Source organism: Ischnura elegans, chromosome 11 (genome assembly GCF_921293095.1).
Source record: "Ischnura elegans chromosome 11, ioIscEleg1.1, whole genome shotgun sequence".
Taxonomy (NCBI): domain Eukaryota; kingdom Metazoa; phylum Arthropoda; class Insecta; order Odonata; family Coenagrionidae; genus Ischnura; species Ischnura elegans.
In genome coordinates, this window is record NC_060256.1 from 9,298,819 (window position 1) to 9,315,667 (window position 16,849).

The 16,849-nt window shown below is 39.0% G+C and overlaps 1 protein-coding gene across 4 annotated transcripts; it reads left to right on the forward strand.

Annotated features, from left to right (window-relative positions):
* The first annotated feature begins 130 nt into the window (after positions 1-130).
* On the forward strand, positions 131-5,021 carry LOC124167589 (transcription termination factor 3, mitochondrial). 4 transcript variants are annotated; one of them, XM_046545565.1, is made up of 6 exons: positions 131-233; positions 528-932; positions 1,011-1,193; positions 1,275-1,398; positions 1,476-1,566; positions 3,881-5,021. In XM_046545565.1, exons 2-6 carry the CDS (start codon positions 538-540, stop codon positions 4,174-4,176), a joined length of 1,089 nt encoding a protein of 362 aa, XP_046401521.1. In that variant the 5' UTR covers positions 131-233; positions 528-537; the 3' UTR covers positions 4,177-5,021. The 4 variants fall into 4 exon arrangements, with proteins under 4 accessions (XP_046401521.1, XP_046401520.1, XP_046401519.1 ...); XM_046545564.1 differs by having other exon boundaries at positions 134-238; XM_046545562.1 differs by lacking the exon at positions 131-233 and adding an exon at positions 285-368.
* The last annotated feature ends 11,828 nt before the right edge of the window (positions 5,022-16,849 follow it).

Genomic DNA, 16,849 nt, shown 5'->3' on the forward strand with positions numbered 1-16,849 from the left:
TATTTAGCTAGAAAACAGTGGCACATCAAATAAGGGTTTTCAACCATTTTGCTATATACAAATCAAATACGACAATATCAGTTGAAAATAAGGAAAGGCGAGGAAAGGTAACATAACTCGCGTTCTAAAGGAATCTCCATCGACACTCATTCTGATTTCAAGCCACTTTATTTCCCTGGACCGAATCATCCTTAATTTGAAGTTTCGCCAGACAATTAGTTGCGAACGTTCATGTAAAGTATGCAATATCTTTTTATGCTTGTTTTAATTTCACGATTATAAGAGAAATTTGTACTATGTATGAAAAATTTAAAGATACAATCAAATAATTCTGCGAAGTGCCTTCTCATGTTCTCAAATGTGTTGTGGTGTGTGGCTTGGTTTTCTTGGCTATATTCTAAAAGGCTGTTCCATTTTATCTTACCTTTCTGTCATCTACATATGAATACAGTGCTTTGCCTATCGTCACATATTTTTTAGTTTCATTGGCAAGAATATCATGGTTTACTTTTGCCCTTAAAATTTAGTTTATCCAAAATGTTGAAAGCATTGAGGGTGATCCTCAGCCGGTCGTCGACGACATGTGTGAGAATAACACAAAGAAGGTTGCTCGTAAGCACCAAAATTGACACAAAGGATGTAGCGGAGCCTCCTAACTCTTCTCCTGCCTGCATAGGTGAAGATATCGATGCAGGAATTGAAAATCGCGAGAGTGATAGTTCGTTGTTGAGTCCCAATGGCACAATTGAGTTGGAAACTTACGCACCATATTATGTGCCATCATTTAATTTCGCCGCTTATGTCAATAAATCCTCGACTTTACAAGAACTGGTGAAACTGGGAGTTAATTTGTATGATTGGGAGAAAAGAAAAGGGATTCCTAATTACGTGTTGAAATTGGACTTCGATAGGGACATTAAAAAAGTTATAAGGTATTTCTCTTTCTATACTATCGCCTTTCCTTGAGGGAACATGATACGCTTGACTTATTTTGAAATTCATGTCTACAGATTCCTGCATGATCTAGGAGTCCCTGCTGAAAAATTAGGATTTTTTATCACGAAGAATCCATTGATTTTCAAAGAAAATATTGAAGACTTGCAAGTTCGTGTGAATTACTTGGAATCTAAAAATTTTTCAAATGAAATGATTCAGAGAGTTATCACTGCTAATCCATTTTGGCTCATGTTCAGGTAGGAATGCATCGCTGAATTTAGTTTTTGTGCATGGGTACAGGATGCTGATAATTAAAATGCAATGATATTATATTATAGCACGGCTAGAATAGACAGAAGGCTGGGACATTTTCAAAATACTTTCCAGCTTACGGGGGAGGATGTGAGAGCATTGTGTACCAAACAGCCTCGACTAATTACCTTCAATATGAATTCCATACAGGTAAAGTATTTACAGATTTTCTAAGTCCAATGTGATTCGATTCAGAACAAATAAGCAACAAATTCTTTTTCTTCCAGGAAGTTACTTTTGCTGTCAAGGAACTGATGGGATATGAAGTGTTAGAAATGAAAGCTCTCCTCTTAAAATCTCCAATACTTTGGATGATGAGTAAGTTTACATTCTAAAATGGAATATATGCCTGGTAAAATAGAGCTCATGGCTTTACTGCTTGAAATTTTGCTGAACCGCTGGAAATTGCTTACTTTTGGTTTACTTATTTTAAGCCACATTCAATTCACAACAACATTTTCTTCTGAATGTTCTCATGTTAACTGATGCCGAGAGCCAGTATCAGGATATTTTTACAGTATGAAAATGACCCCTTTACCTCACACAAGGTGATAGATAAATGATGCAAGCTATTCTGCTGTCATCTTTGGTCCTAGAGCAACCAAAGTCCCTGGTAAAATATCTGCTCTTTGATGGACATCTCCCCAACCAGGGTCTATAACCTGATGCAAAATTTGCATAACTTTTTGTGGAATCAACTAACAAGAGAATTCCCTCTTGTGTCGCAACACTTCTCATTCAAATTTTGCTTTTTGATAGGAAACGAATACCCATGATGTGTAGTTTTTGTTTCAGCTACCAACCCACAATACTTTTTGCGATATTAGCAAAGGAAGGTACCAGGAATACGCCTAAATTAATGCGACCCTCTGCACGACTTTAGCCTTTTGTTCTCCGTTGCTAGGATGAAGAGCATGGACTGTGTATTGTTGTGTTGTAGGCTGCATACGTTTAGGGATTTTCTTGGTGTGTGTGTGTGTGGGTATCCATTTCTTGTCACATACCAAATTTTGAACGAAATGCGATGGTGACACTTGAGGAACTTGCCTCGTAAGTATTTACTTTTTTAACGTGCACATAGTGAAAGTCGTTGTGCGAATGTGGGATGCAAGAATGGGGTGAGGGCATTGGTGAAATTGGGGAGCGTGGTGCGTACACCTCAACTCATTAAACTATTCATTTAGAAGTAAAATAAATTTACATTTGATTCGAGGGTTGTACCAAAAGTAAGGTTCCCAATGAACTACAATGTTGAGCAGAGGTGCTACGCTAAATCCCACAACATTGCCGTGTGCAGTGGTTCCCCTACTCTCGAGTCCGCCAGCTGGCGATTCACTGTGTCGCTCATTATTGGCTTAGCAACCGTCAACAATGAAAGTGATGATCCCCGTTCCCGCCAAGTGTGAGGATCGAGCAGTAATCCAATTTTTCCTTGTAAGGAAGTAACCGCCATTGGAGATTCATCAGCAACTGACTGACGTTTATGGTGAAGAGTGCATGTCCATTCAGCACGTCCGCATATATTGTGGGGCTTTTGCTGAGGGCCGCATGGAAGTTCACGATGAAGAACGGAGTGGAAGACCGCCGGTTTTGGATTGTCCAGAAGATCAATAGTGAGCTGCTCAAAGATCGGAGGGTCACTGTCCGTGAACTTGTTGAACGCATTCCTGAAGCTTCCCACGGCACAATTGAAAGAATTTTAACAGAAACGTTGGGTTATTGCAAGATGTGTGCTTGCTGACGGACACATGCAGCAACGCCTTGACTGTGCTCGCAAATTTCTTCAACAATTTTAGTGGGGGGGGGGGGGGGGGGGAGGAGTTGTTGGTCTCTATTGTGCCGGAGATGAAGCGTGGGTGTTTCATTATATCCCTGAAACAAAACTCTTAGGTGGCAAACGCTTCAAGAGCGACAATGAAGTCCGAGCAGAGGTCGCACACTTCCTAAACAGGTTGGCGGGAGACTTCTTCAACTTAGGGATAAAAAAGCTGGACCACTGTCTTTAAAAGTGTGTCGAAAAAAATGGAGACTACGTTGAAAAATAGGCAAAAGTATAAGCTTTTCAACGATGTGAAAATTAATATAAACAAACATAATTTTGTATTTGTAAAAAATATGGGAACCTTATTTTTGGTACAACCCTCGTAGTTCTTTCATGCCAGTCAGTAAGAAAAATGGGCAACAGTGCAATGCATTAACAAATTAAAATAAGTAACTTTTTGGATGCGGAAATTTATTATCTTATCAATTTCATTTTATTTACTTTATTTTTTATTTATTTATTTCATCATATTAGATAATATGTATAGCTAATTGAATGATCGAAAGAAAAGAAATGTTAAGGTTAACATATAAGAAGGTGATGAGAAAATAGGATGCCTACAGTAATCCAAAATAAAGTGAATGTCATTGTACATGTAAGGATGAATTAATTGTCTAGGATGTATCCATAATGAAAATAAAATAGGAAAAATAGTCACAAGCACAAAAACAAAGAGAAAATAATTAGTAGGTGAAACATAGCATGAAAGATGGTTTGAATTTCTTCGAATGGATTTGCAATTCATCGGAAGTGTACCAAAAATGTGAATAGGTTTTGAGTCTAAAGTTGCTATTTTTTCATTTTTTTCAGACAAAGACGTACTGATGGCTCGTTTCAACTACATTTACGGAGAAATGGGTGTCTCTCAAGACCTGATTCTTCAAAATCCTGGTATTCTAAGAAGCAGGCTTTTCAGAATAAAGCAAAGGCATGAATTTTTACAAAAATGCTGTCCCAAGGTGCCCGATGGCAAGAGTAGATATGATCCGAAAAGCCTAGGATATGTTTCATTGGATGCCCTGGCATCTGGAAGTGATGCAGAATTTTGTATCAATGTTGCCAAAGTCTCAATTGAAACTTTCAATGCTTTTTTGAAATCACTTTAGTACATGTCATGGTGATGTGTTTTAAATACAAACTACATATTCATTCCATGAATGAATGAAGGTGTGCAATTTAAAAAAGGTTACTTTTCAGTTGAAGATGTATACAGTGCCTCATGCAAGAGTGTTCAACCCAGCAATACTATTCGATTCCCCAAAAACATTATAACTTAAGCTATTTAAAATTAAATGCAAATAGCTTCTTTGAATTTTAAAGCTCAAAAAATTAACCATCTCTTTCCCTGATGGTAGCTTTTTCGTGGAAATGATGAGCAGTCAATTACACAGTTATGTTTTGATCCATATCATTGATTTAAAAAAAAATAGGGATTGGTGCCTCTTGTGGACCTTTTTACTAATATTTCCAACAAGTACAGGAAATCCTGTAATTTGAAATATGTGCATAGGCAGATCTAGGGGGGGGGCACGTGCCCCCTGCAGACCCTTAAAAAGTATGCAAGATTTTTAAAACAGTGCTGTAATCTTTGCGTTCATTTTGTACTATGGGGTTTCCTTGTGCCTACCCCCAGAACAAAATCCTGGACATGGCCTTGCTTGTCCCCCCTCCAGAAAGAAATCCTGGATCCTCCCCTGAATATGTGCAACTTTATTTTATCACAACCCAAAAGTATTATGTATACATATATTCAATTCTTTCAAAGCTTCAATGGTCCACTCTGTACCATGAAACTCATTGCAATGAGATATGTAATTTAATGTACAGAATCTCTACTCATGTTTATGAGTTTTTTTTTTAAATATGATTCAATAACTATGTATTTAAAAGTTATCCTTGTATGCTGTGCATATATAAAATTGCAATTAGTAATTAAATGTATCAAAATGTTCTCATAATCATTTTCATTTTTAACCCTTTGGCTGTGGGAATTCACTATTTTAGATGCCAGAGAAGGAAAGAAACTGCTCCTGTTCAAGAGTCAACCCCTGACATAAGGGCTGGTCGGACGTAGAATTAAGCCCCCTAGCAATCTGTGTGGACAGGGAAGTGCCCAAGTGCAAGACATCCAGATAGCAATAAATTTTTTGGGTAAATCCCACAATCAGCGTATAAAACATTTCAAATTGTTCCAGAACTCTAATGGTTAATGTAGCCAGTGAAAAGAAGTGAGGACCCAGTATGTATCTCTAGTGAAAATAAGTCAATATTAGTATCTGGCTGCATTAAAATCATGTGAAAATCATGAAGCTGAAAGGCAAGCCAAAAGACCTTGGGGTGAACTTCTTCGTTGTTACGCATTGATTGTATGAATCAATAAGTATACCATCAAATCAAAACTTCTTGCACCATGTGCATTAGGCCGGCCCTTATTTTTCAGAATTTCGAAAAGTTATGTTTTCCTGGTCTCAAAATGATCCAAATGGTGTTTATATTCACGTGTTAAAATTTTGTTACTTTAAAATAACGGCAACCCGTGCCCCAAGGGCCCTAAGTACTAAGGACCCTAAATTGAGTTTTTTGGGGTAAAAAAAGTGCTGATTCTATGTAAAATGTAAAAGTAAAGACCTTTACGTCCAATTTTCTGTTTGTTTTGACCTATCTTTAAGCGTTTAGGAGATATCGTCCGTCGTAAAGCAATCCACCCCCCAGGGCGCCACCCCTCACTGCGGCACTGCTGAGGTACGGCCTGCTTCACTTACTACAGACTTCCCCTCCCCTCCCTCGGCAAGGACTTTGCTCACACTGGCAAGATCTAGCCTCTGAAGAAATGTGCTTACCTTAGAAAAAACTTAATTTCCATAACAATACTTCCAATCCAGGAGATAAATTTATTTTCACTCTGTCCATGAATTTCGTTACATTAACCAAAATAAAATACATTTTCATTGTATTTCTAATTTTTCACTGACATCCCATATTTGGCAATTAAAGTGCCTTTCCGCACGTAAGGGTTGTACTACGATGAAAAGTCACACTTATTGTTAGTAATAAATTTGGAAAGCCCTTTTCCTTCAAAGTGACTGCCTAAAAATCTTGAATTAGTGTCACCCCTCTCGCTGCACTATTATTTCCCACTTGATGACCCCGAATAATTTGCAAATCGTTCTTGGATGTTCATCCCATCCTCGTATGTGCGCATCAAATAATGGAGTGCATATTTACAATGTACTAAATAGCTTTTAATATATATAATTATAATGTTAAGCAGAGTAACTGAATCAAGTGGTGTGAATCATCATAGTTTCGGTGCTGCGACACACTTTGAATTTAACCTCTTCCCGGGGCAAGACCTCCGATATGGGCCCCCCCCAATATTTTTTATGAGTCGGCGCCCCTGTGCAGCACAAGGAGCGGAGAACCACATCTTTTCCTTTCTTCTTGAATATATTGAAATCTATTCCACCAATGACTTCATTTCGTTCTCCTCTTTATTTGCGTAAGAACGTTATTTCTTCAGCCCAAGCACATATATCCGAGAGATTAACTGCTCTTTCCTCCTCGTGCGTCAAAAATTCAATAGTACTTCTCCTTGCAATTTCAAACAAATCATCAAGTTTTGTTACGAAATATTCTCTTATCTTCATCTACACTGTAGTTCGCGCTCTCTTTTTGTCGTTGCACGTTCATCCATTCTTTGCGTCATTTTTCTAACTTTTCAATCACCTTATTTTCCATAATAACAGGAATTCTAGTTTTGTATCATGGATGAGACGCATTTCTCACGGTTTTTCTCGCACAAAGTGTTACATATTTCGAACCCAATAGGTGATAGAGAAAACACTCAGTAATTCTCTCTGTGAAGGTAAATTTGAGCCGAGTATTTCTTCACTTTCTTTTCCAACCAGTTCAATGCCTGGATTTAGTCTTGATTGATGTCTTTCCTTGTTGGCATATTCTTAAAATGAACGTCACGTTCATGATATAGTATTTATTTCACCACTTTTCTCCTTACATCCTAAAAAACTTAGCACTTCCTATCCTTTGCACACTGTACACAAGAACTATCTCTATCTCTCTACAGTGATCTACATCCGTGATCAGACTACCTCCTTTCGTCTATCTACTGTTGGAGCCCTGGGAACCCTGCTCATTCCCTTCATTCCTTTATAATTCATAGACACAATTGTTTCACATGCTTATAATATTTTGTATATAAAAAGCACTTTTGAACAAAGCCTGCTGGAATGGTTCGCGGCCGTATGGCGGGAAAAAATCAAGGTTTAAGGGGTCGGTACCCAGTACATAGGACGGCGTTCAAGGGTTAAAATTGATATTATTGGCTTTAACAACATTAATCATGACACAAGAGTAACAACCTTTTCAATTATGCACCACTAGCATGTAAATCTTGCCTGCAGGAGCAAAGTCTTTGCCGAGGGGGTGGAGGGGAAGTCTGTAGTAAGTGGAGCGGGCCGTACCTCAGCGGTGCCGCGGTGAGGGGTGGCGCCCTGGGGGGTGGATTGCTTTACGACGGACGATATCTCCTAAACGCTTAAAGATAGGTCAAAACAAACAGAAAATTGGACGTAAAGGTCTTTACTTTTACATTTTACATAGAATCAGCACTTTTTTTACCCCAAAAAACTCAATTTAGGGTCCTTAGTACTTGGGGCACGGGTTGCCGTTATTTTAAAGTAACCAAATTTTAACACGTGAATATAAACACCATTTGGATCATTTTGAGACCAGGAAAATATAACTTTTCGAAATTCTGAAAAATAAGGGCCGGCCTAATGTGCATTCAATACCCTCCTAGCCCAGACCTGTGACAATCATGTTATTAATTCAACAGCAATATTACTTTAAAATCAAATCTTCCAGTAAAAATTTCTCCTGACAAGGAGAAATGGACGCAATATGCTGAGTAGTAGTGGTGAAGGGGATTGGGTTGGTGTGGTGGCTAGAGTGTTGGCTTCCCACCCCGTGGGCTTGGGTTCAAATCCCGGCGGTGGTAGATAATTTTAAGAGACTTCCTCATCCCTGTTTTAATGCTATGTGGAGGACATTTACACAGGTCAACACTCCGTCTGTCGGATGGGACGTCAAGCTGTGGCCCCTTTGGTGCTTTTCGTTAAGAGCAGGCTGATGCCCGCACCAGGTTGCTATCCACCCTTCCTTACCCACCCTTCCCTCATGGCGCAAAAGACCTCGGATGTCGGTTGCTTCCTCCAAGTACCATACCATACCACTATTAGCGGTGAACCTAATGCCCATGATTCAGAGGGGGGGCACATTCCCCCTCTCCAGATGCTTACAAAAGAGACGAGATTTTTGCTACAAATGTTAATAAATTTTAATATCAAAGTTATAAACATTTACATATTAATATCTTTTATATTAAAATTAAGAGTATATTACGTGGAGTAGTTGTTTTGTCAATTAATTGTAGGTTTTGCATTCTGAGGGAAACAACGTCCGTGCATGGGCGTGCCCAGTGGGGTAGGAGGGTTCAGCTGCCTCCCCCTATAGAAGCAAATATTGCAAAAGTCTTTAAGCAAGATGAATACTGAATTGAAACGAAAGCATTCAACAAATTTTCTCCCCACAAAAATGATATGTATTAGTATATGGTATGTAACAAAACAAAACTATTTTTTCAAGGAAATAATCTCATAAACTAATGTCACAACTTGGTTTGCCCTTTCCCCCCCCTGGTTATCCTGGATTCGCCTTTGTGTCCCTCCGTACTCAAACCAAGATTTCAAAATGGTTGTTTCTAAAGCATGTATTAAAAATTTATCTTTTAACAAACAAAGTTCGTAAAAAGTCAAATCAAGCTCTAGTTATGAAATACTGTCCAATTCTTTATGGCTGCATGGTGATGGGAGTGAATGGAGGTAAGGAAAACCTGCAATGGCATCATTTGTTCTAATATGAGCCCTATCATTCATAGCTATGTGTATTGATTATTAAAAAAAAAAACTTTTACATAGCACCATTCATCTCCAAAGTTCGTGGTTAACCCATGGTTACTTATGTGGTTACAAAAATTTTGGCCTTATTCTCTCCCACTCCTGAAAGGGGTTGATATTAACGCTTTCGCTGCTATGAACGTAAGGTTGGTGAAAAGCACGCTCTGCTGCAAATAATGTACCTTTTCTTCCTCCCTGACGTGCAATCCGCGCTCTTGCCACATGTGATGTGTAGGTGACCGGAGAGTGTGAGCAGCACCAAAAGGGTTAAAAGTAGAACCGGCAGAACCGGAACCGAATCTTCGGTTCCGGTTTTCGGTTCTGCCGGTTCTTGGCGTGTGGAACCGGTATCGAGAACCGATCGCATATAGTCGGTACTTCGGAACCGGCTCGGAACGTTCACAAAGATTTGAATTTGGCGCCCAAGGCCGAAATAGTTTATGTATTCTAGGTCAAAAAGTGACAAGAAAAGTTAAAAACATATAATCTCCAGAAAAGCGCACTGCGCGATAATGCATGTAAAACGTAAAAACCGATCGAAAAGAGAGGAACACAAAATTGACTACGAAAAACATATACAAAAGAGACACTCAAGAAGATATTTTTCCGGCGGCCCCTGGTGTGTGTCTAGCAGGTAAGTAGTGGACCCCAGGGGCATAGCCAGGAATTATGGCTAGGGGGTGTTTCAGGCGCAACTAATACTGGTGGGCTTGTGGGCATTGCATATCCGCTAGGGAAGCGGGAGGTGCGGATGCCCTCCGCCGGAAAAAATTAAGATAAATGGTTCAAATGGTGATTTTTACGGCCTTTTGAGGGATATTTTATTAATCCTTGCACTATTTTAAAAGTAATAATAATCCAATTAAGTCAAATAAATTTAACTTAAAAAGTTTTGTGAGCTCTGGGGTGGGGTTTTATCCCCAAACCCCCCCCCCCCCCCCCACGCTGCGCCACTGGTGGGACCTCATAATCGGGACTGCCCACCCTACCCCCTGACGACAGATCACGAAAATAATGTCCTTGGTAATTACGCAGGGACGGAAGACCCACCACCGACAGTACCTGTAAGAAAGAGAGACCAATACGTTCAAATAAGTTTACTCTGCTAATGGACAACATCAAGATAAATAAGTTCCTCGGAAATGCGAGGATTCGTTGGAATTGTTTTCATCGCGAATGCGCCGCGGAGAGCAGGGAGTTCTATCTCTCTCGGAGAAGGGTAATCCGGCTAACGCTCCCCGTGGTAAGGGTGCCCAGTCCTCCGAAGACGCCTTCGTTCTCTCTGCCACTAGTTTGGGCTGAGTTCAAGCAACCGCGGAAAGGACGGCAATAAAATCTTAAGGAAAGGCTGCCGGTGGTAAGAAAATGTGGTCAAACGTTGAAAAACGTTTACCCCGCACTCAGCATGCAGACCGTTAAAAAAGACGAATGGCAATGGTCGCATTTGAAAAAGGCCAGATTGGCGCCCATGCGATTCCTCCACGTGACGTCACAGGGACCTAGTTTCTATACGAGTACCTAGATAGGAGTTTTACATCGTCTGAGATTACCAATGCGTGCATGAGGCACAGAGCTCAGGGCAACATCTCTCAATAATCACCTATTAAATATGGCTATGGTCGGAAAGTTTCCTTCGTTTGATAAGGTATTAATAATCCTTATTTAAGCCAAGCACTACCTTCTAGCAGGGTACTCTGCTACCTGCTAGCAGCCTGCATCGCAGTGGCGCACATATTCTCGCCCCAAGGTCACCTCACTCGGCGGCAGCGGGAACAAGAAAGGCGTCACACGGGGTTTTCCCAGCATTCATACTTAGCCGTCGCGTTTTTTTTTGGAAATTATCACTTTTCATTTAATCGCGAAAAATAGATATCGTCATTCAAAAATCTAAAAGTGTGAAATGCATACTCCAGGAGTAATAATCATTCGATTTAGGCAATAAAAAATAATGGGAAACCACCCTATTCTTTGGCGAACAAGCAAGATGCGTGCCGAGAGCTTGCTCTTTTATCCTGCAGAATGCAGCACTGCATTACAATTTTGCGCTGCACCGGCGGGTTTAGTAGTTTATTGTTGATTTTATAAGAGCTGTGACAGTCAGTAAATTCAAGTGAGTCAGTTAAAGAAACAATTAAAGCTACTTAGCAGAATACAGAATATATTTTGATCTGACTCACAAGTTACAACAAATTAATGGATGATGTCGTCAGAAGGTGGGGGAGTTACACTATTGAGCCTGGTGTTATGCAATGTGTAAACTGTGCTCAAGGCATATTTCGCGCGGCCCTTCGAAATCAACATCGACCACTACTGTTTTAAGTGAACGCTTGCTAAGTGCTGCAGGAAATATTTCTGCCAAAAAAGAATAGATTTGACGCAGATTGGGTAAAAAATGTTAATTTTTTAAAATCAAAACCTGGAGAAAGAACCAATAATGTAAAATATAAGTAAACCATCCTGATGTAATGTGACAGACATATTGATCGATCATGCATTCTTTAGCAACGTGTTATTTAGAGAGAAATTTTTACACTTAATCCATTTCACCTAATTGGATTGATAATACTAATAGAATAGTGTAAGGATTAATAAAATATGCCTCCGAAAGCCATAAAACTCACCATTTTGAACCGTTTATCTTACAATTCCGCAATTTATTAATCTCGCACCTACCGCTTATCCTGGTGGGTATTCCATACCGTCACACACCCCGGTATTAGTTGCACCCGTTGCACCTAAACCCACCCCAGCCTTAATTCCTAGCTGCGCCCCTGGGGCGTAGATCTATACTTGAGGGGATTTACAAAAATTTAATTATTTATTTATTCCTGCCCCACCAAAAAAACACCATTGGTCTATAACATCGACATTTTATATTAAACAATCAAACATACACATACTCTTGTTATAGATAAGGACAATCTTTCCAGGTGGGACTCGATCCCGTGACCTCTAGTGTGGCAGGCAAGGACTTAACCCCGGCGCCACCGAGGCTGGCCGGGTAACGAATGTCATCAACACGAAGGTTGGTTTGGATGGACGCAAATATAGAAAGGATATTTTTCAGTAGGGCGGAGTGGAGAACTGCATCAAACCAACGTCCTGATTGGTGCAAAAGACACCGCGGCGGAACGTGGCGCTCTAAACGATATTGTACATTTTTTTTATTCGGGTAAAAAACGCTTAAAGTTAAAAAAATATATAAAATAAAAAAACACTGTAAAATCCGAATCAAATTTGTGCTACAGTAAGTGATGATGTTTGTATTTTTAAGCAAAAATGTTTTTTGGCTCAATATATCGCGTATAGCTTATCATCAATGACACTGAACTTCTTCAAAATCGACCAATTTCACGGATATTCATTTTTACGGTGAATGCTCCATGTTTCAACCAACCCTGTTTCTTCAACCAACACCACACATTCCCCTATAAACTTGGATTGATGGTCCTCTTGCCTTTTTTCATCAGAAAGAGTATAGTCTTTAATTCCATCAAAATGGAGCCCTTTGATGACACCCTTTTATACCCCTCTTTTCGTACCTATTCATCTTTCGTATTACATCTTTTTCTGCCTACGTAAGTAATTTCGGCACACTACCTTGTATGTATCTTACGAAGTTATGATTTTTTCGGCAGCTAAAGTTGCGGGGACGATCATTGCTGTTGCTTGCTTCTTGCATATACCTCGACCACAGTTGGCAGACGCATTTTCCCCGCAGAAGTTCCACTTTCAGTTCAGTCCTTAATATTTATTTCATGAGAAACGTAGAGATACCAATCGGCTTATTTCTCGTTAGTTTAATTTTCTTCGGATGTAGTGATGACGACATTTTTAAAACTATTTTCCCACACAAGAATTGACGATGTTGACTCAACGCTCTCAGACGATTCCCTTTTTTCCTCAGATGCTGAGTTTCTTTTGGATTCATTCCAGCAGTCATCATCTTTCGTTTCGTCCGCTTGTCTCTCATAATACTTCTTCATTAGGGGGAACCTTATGCTCCTTATTGCACTCTTACGAAAAAATATCGCATAATTTCAAACGTTCCTTCAAAATTGTTTGAGTTTTGTATTTCAATAAAGCCCTGCTTTTGGCCTAGTCGCATTTTCCGTAAGTTTAGGACTTCCTGTGGTGCCGCTAAATCCATTAAGTCACACACACATTGGAAGAGAAGCGCGTCACCATAGTTCGTACACCTTTATAGCCACTAGAGAGGCCTCTTCATAGACCGTAGGCTCCTTTCCTGCGTTCTCGGATCTAAAAATATTTCATCGCTTCTCAAAAAGTTGGTAACATCTATTTTTTTAATGCCGACGAGGCGCCAAATAAGGGACAAATCGTCTCACTACGCATCCCTTTTTACCTTCTACCATTCTCCGATTTATATTATCAAAGATGGACGCCCTCCTAGCAGCACACGCGGGATGAATTTTGCTGTATTCGAGGCGTTGGAGGGGGAGAAACGAGCGGGGAGGGGACGGGAACTTCCGCCGCTCTTGTATCCGCGACGCTGCGTGGGCGTTGGAATATTTTCGTCGCGGACGCGGACTCAAATTAGGCATTTTATGGCTAAACGATGGAAGATACGTTAAAATTCAAGATATATTTGTCGTAATAGGACAGTATTTCGGAAATATATATAGGGAATGACCATAAAAAATTACAGTTTTTGAATTTTGAACCTCCCCCCCCCTAAATTGCATTTGAGCGAGGGTCAGGGATTCACCTAGAGGTCGCAACATTTTCAGGCCTTATTTTTGATCGGTCCCTGAATACCGGGCTATATGTATCGGGCTATAGCCCCTCCTTGGGTATTCAGTTAAATGTGGGCGTTAAAATTCCAGCAGCAGGAGGGGTCGGAACAAATACCAATCTTAGAATAGAATATATTTTTCCCGACCCCCAGAATAGAGAAATGATAGAACGGTATTTTTTCCGACCCCCACTACTGCTGGAATTTTTGATCCCCACTTGGCTCCCCCTCCCCTTCTCTTGGATCCGCCACTATCAGTAACCAACGATTAATTTCAATACTCAGCATTATGCAAGCGATATGCAGCTGATTTCATGGTTAATTTCCCAGGAGACGCGAATTCACAAAAGATATCTGTACCGCAACCCGCATACCACCCAAGCACTCCCTAAGCATATTGGGTAAAATTCGTTACGGGTGTGAGGAAAAATGTGTCACGGTTGTCGATTTTCCCAGGAGTGTCCAATTATCGAGATTCGAGTTACCAGGGTTCTAATTTGGATTATGTGACTCTTCTAAAATGCTTAAAAAACTTAAAACTCAATACTTATTAAATTTCACGGGGCAAGATCCGCGATTCGGCCCCCCCAATAGTTTTTGCAAGTCGGCATCCCAGGTATTTGGATGAGGCAACCGACAGCTGAGGTCATTTGCGCCATGAGGGAAGGATAGGTAAGGAAGGGTGGAGGGAAACCCGGCGTCGGTATAAGCCTGCTCTTAACTAAAGGCGTACAGGGGACCACGGCTTAACGTCCCTTCCGACGGACGGAGTGTTGCACTTGAAATGTCTTCCACACAACACTCAAGCAGGGATCGGGTAGTAAAAATTCTCTGCCACCGCTGGGATTTGAACCCGAGCCTACGGAGTGGGAATCCAATACTCTACGCACCACATAAACCCGATACCCCGGGAGCATATTTCAGTCTGATTTCCTGAGAGAGGTACTCATTAATACCCTTAGGAAAAAATGCAAAAGCCGCTTACCCTTCTATGTTTAAAAGTGTTAATGGGGCTAATGTTTATCTTTCCCCCATTAATTCATTGCGCCAATATTAAAAAAATTGATGTGATGTAGACAAATAAAGTTGTAAACTCCATCAAGCACACCACATTACATACAATCATTAGCCGTAAAAACAGTTACATATTCCTATAAAAAATATAACCATATTATCACTAAATAGAATATTCCTATTAGCGTACATTTCATACTCTAATTCACAGCACACCAATCTCTCATTCACATAAAATCACATACTTATATTCATAACAAGCAACATACTCATCACACAAAATAAAATACCTTCATTCACACTAAACAACATAATATAATTGACACAGATTAACCTTATATCATTCACATTAAATTAATACCATTATTCAGACTAAATTTTGAACTATTCGACATTTTCACATAATTCGGACTAAATGAACTACAACCACCAAGTAAATATACACTCAGCTCATTAGTAAAAATAAGCAAATAAATTTTTTCCAGTAGTAGCTTAACTAATTGTAAATAGATATTTACAGGTTAGGTTGAAAAGTTTTCTTTATTAAAACTATCAGGAGAGGTCAAATTGAAATGGAAACTACATATATTGGTTTTAGCAGGTCCATATCACAAAAAGCAATTTCAAGTTTTTATTTCTCACTGTAAAATATAAATGAATAGACAGTGAGAGTTAAGTACATAGAATGAAACAATTGTTTACATTAAACATTAATGTTTACATTTCAAAAATGAAAGATTATTCTCTCAAGGCCAGAATTCTAAAAATGGGTATTAAATATTATTTCTCACAGTAGCAAATGAACTCAGCAGTTATTTAAGATTACATATGGGTGTATATAATGCTCTATAGGAATAAGTAAGGTCCACTCTTTAATAGAAAAATGAAAACTACATTTCCAGATAGTAAAAATTGGTAATTTGAATTTTATTAATAATGAATAGGCAAACTCTTAAATTTAAATACACAAAAAATTGGTTTTGGTAAGGGAAGAAAAAGAAAAGTGTATTTTTAAATTCTTTATTTAAGACATAAATTAAGTGGATGAGTTGGTCATTTAATTGTGGATAAAAGATTAAATTGAGTTAAATAGAGTAAATGCACACCTACATAGAAAATACAATATTTTTACGTGACATAAATTACATAAACAAGTATTTCAAATTTAAATTTCTCACAAAAGCACATGACGTAAGATGTTCATCGCTTGTAAAATTGGTGTTTCATGCACAGTCTGGTGCAATTAAAATGGAAATATCAAGACGCAAAATTTAACCCCTCAAGCGCGGCGGCCATTTAATTAAATCCCATCTCAGCGGCCGGATGAGATTTAAATGACTTCGCCTTTTTGGCATTGTATCATTCAATAATTTTTATCTTTCATAATATACGATCAGTATCATTGAAAATTTTAGTAAACTTGCGTAATATAATGCGCTACTATATAATAATTTTTCGAGCGATTTGAAAAAATATTTATTGTTTTATGTATCTCGTTTTATGAACTAATTAATAAATTTTCAATTTCGAAAGATTTTAATTTGGTTTCGAATAAGCTACGACATCTCTAACATTCCATGCATTAAAAAATGCAAGTACATGATGTAATTTAGATATTTGGGGTTGGAAATGTCATAACAGATTGGATACTTTCGATAGGATTACCCGTTTCGCCTACTTGAAAATTGACCACTCCGCCCATTTCTCTGACTTTGTTCCATTATTACCGTATCATTTCATTTAGGTAATCACGTGCTTATGTTTCAAACGTCAATATGTGAATAATGAAATGATTTACCTTAGAAAATCTGCTTTGTGTGACATGATTTGAAGCTATCCAAACATTATCCCACTGCACATTTTTCACACCAGTAGACGCAGTCTCTTCATTTCCCACATTAGGCACAAACTGCACACCTCCTTTGAGACTTTGATTTCTTCCCAGCTGCAGGAATTGTCTTTAGGAAATGTATTTCTGTGAGTCTTGGTACTTAATTGTGTAATGAGTGACGGCCATGTCCAAACAGTTCGTAT

Coding starts and splice junctions, on each gene's coding strand:
- LOC124167589 (XM_046545562.1), top strand. CDS start 301: ATGAAAAATTTAAAGATACAATCAAATAATTCTGCGAAGTGCCTTCTC. Junction 933..1,010: donor GACATTAAAAAAGTTATAAG/GTATTTCTCTTT, acceptor TCATGTCTACAG/ATTCCTGCATGATCTAGGAG. Junction 1,194..1,274: donor CCATTTTGGCTCATGTTCAG/GTAGGAATGCAT, acceptor ATTATATTATAG/CACGGCTAGAATAGACAGAA.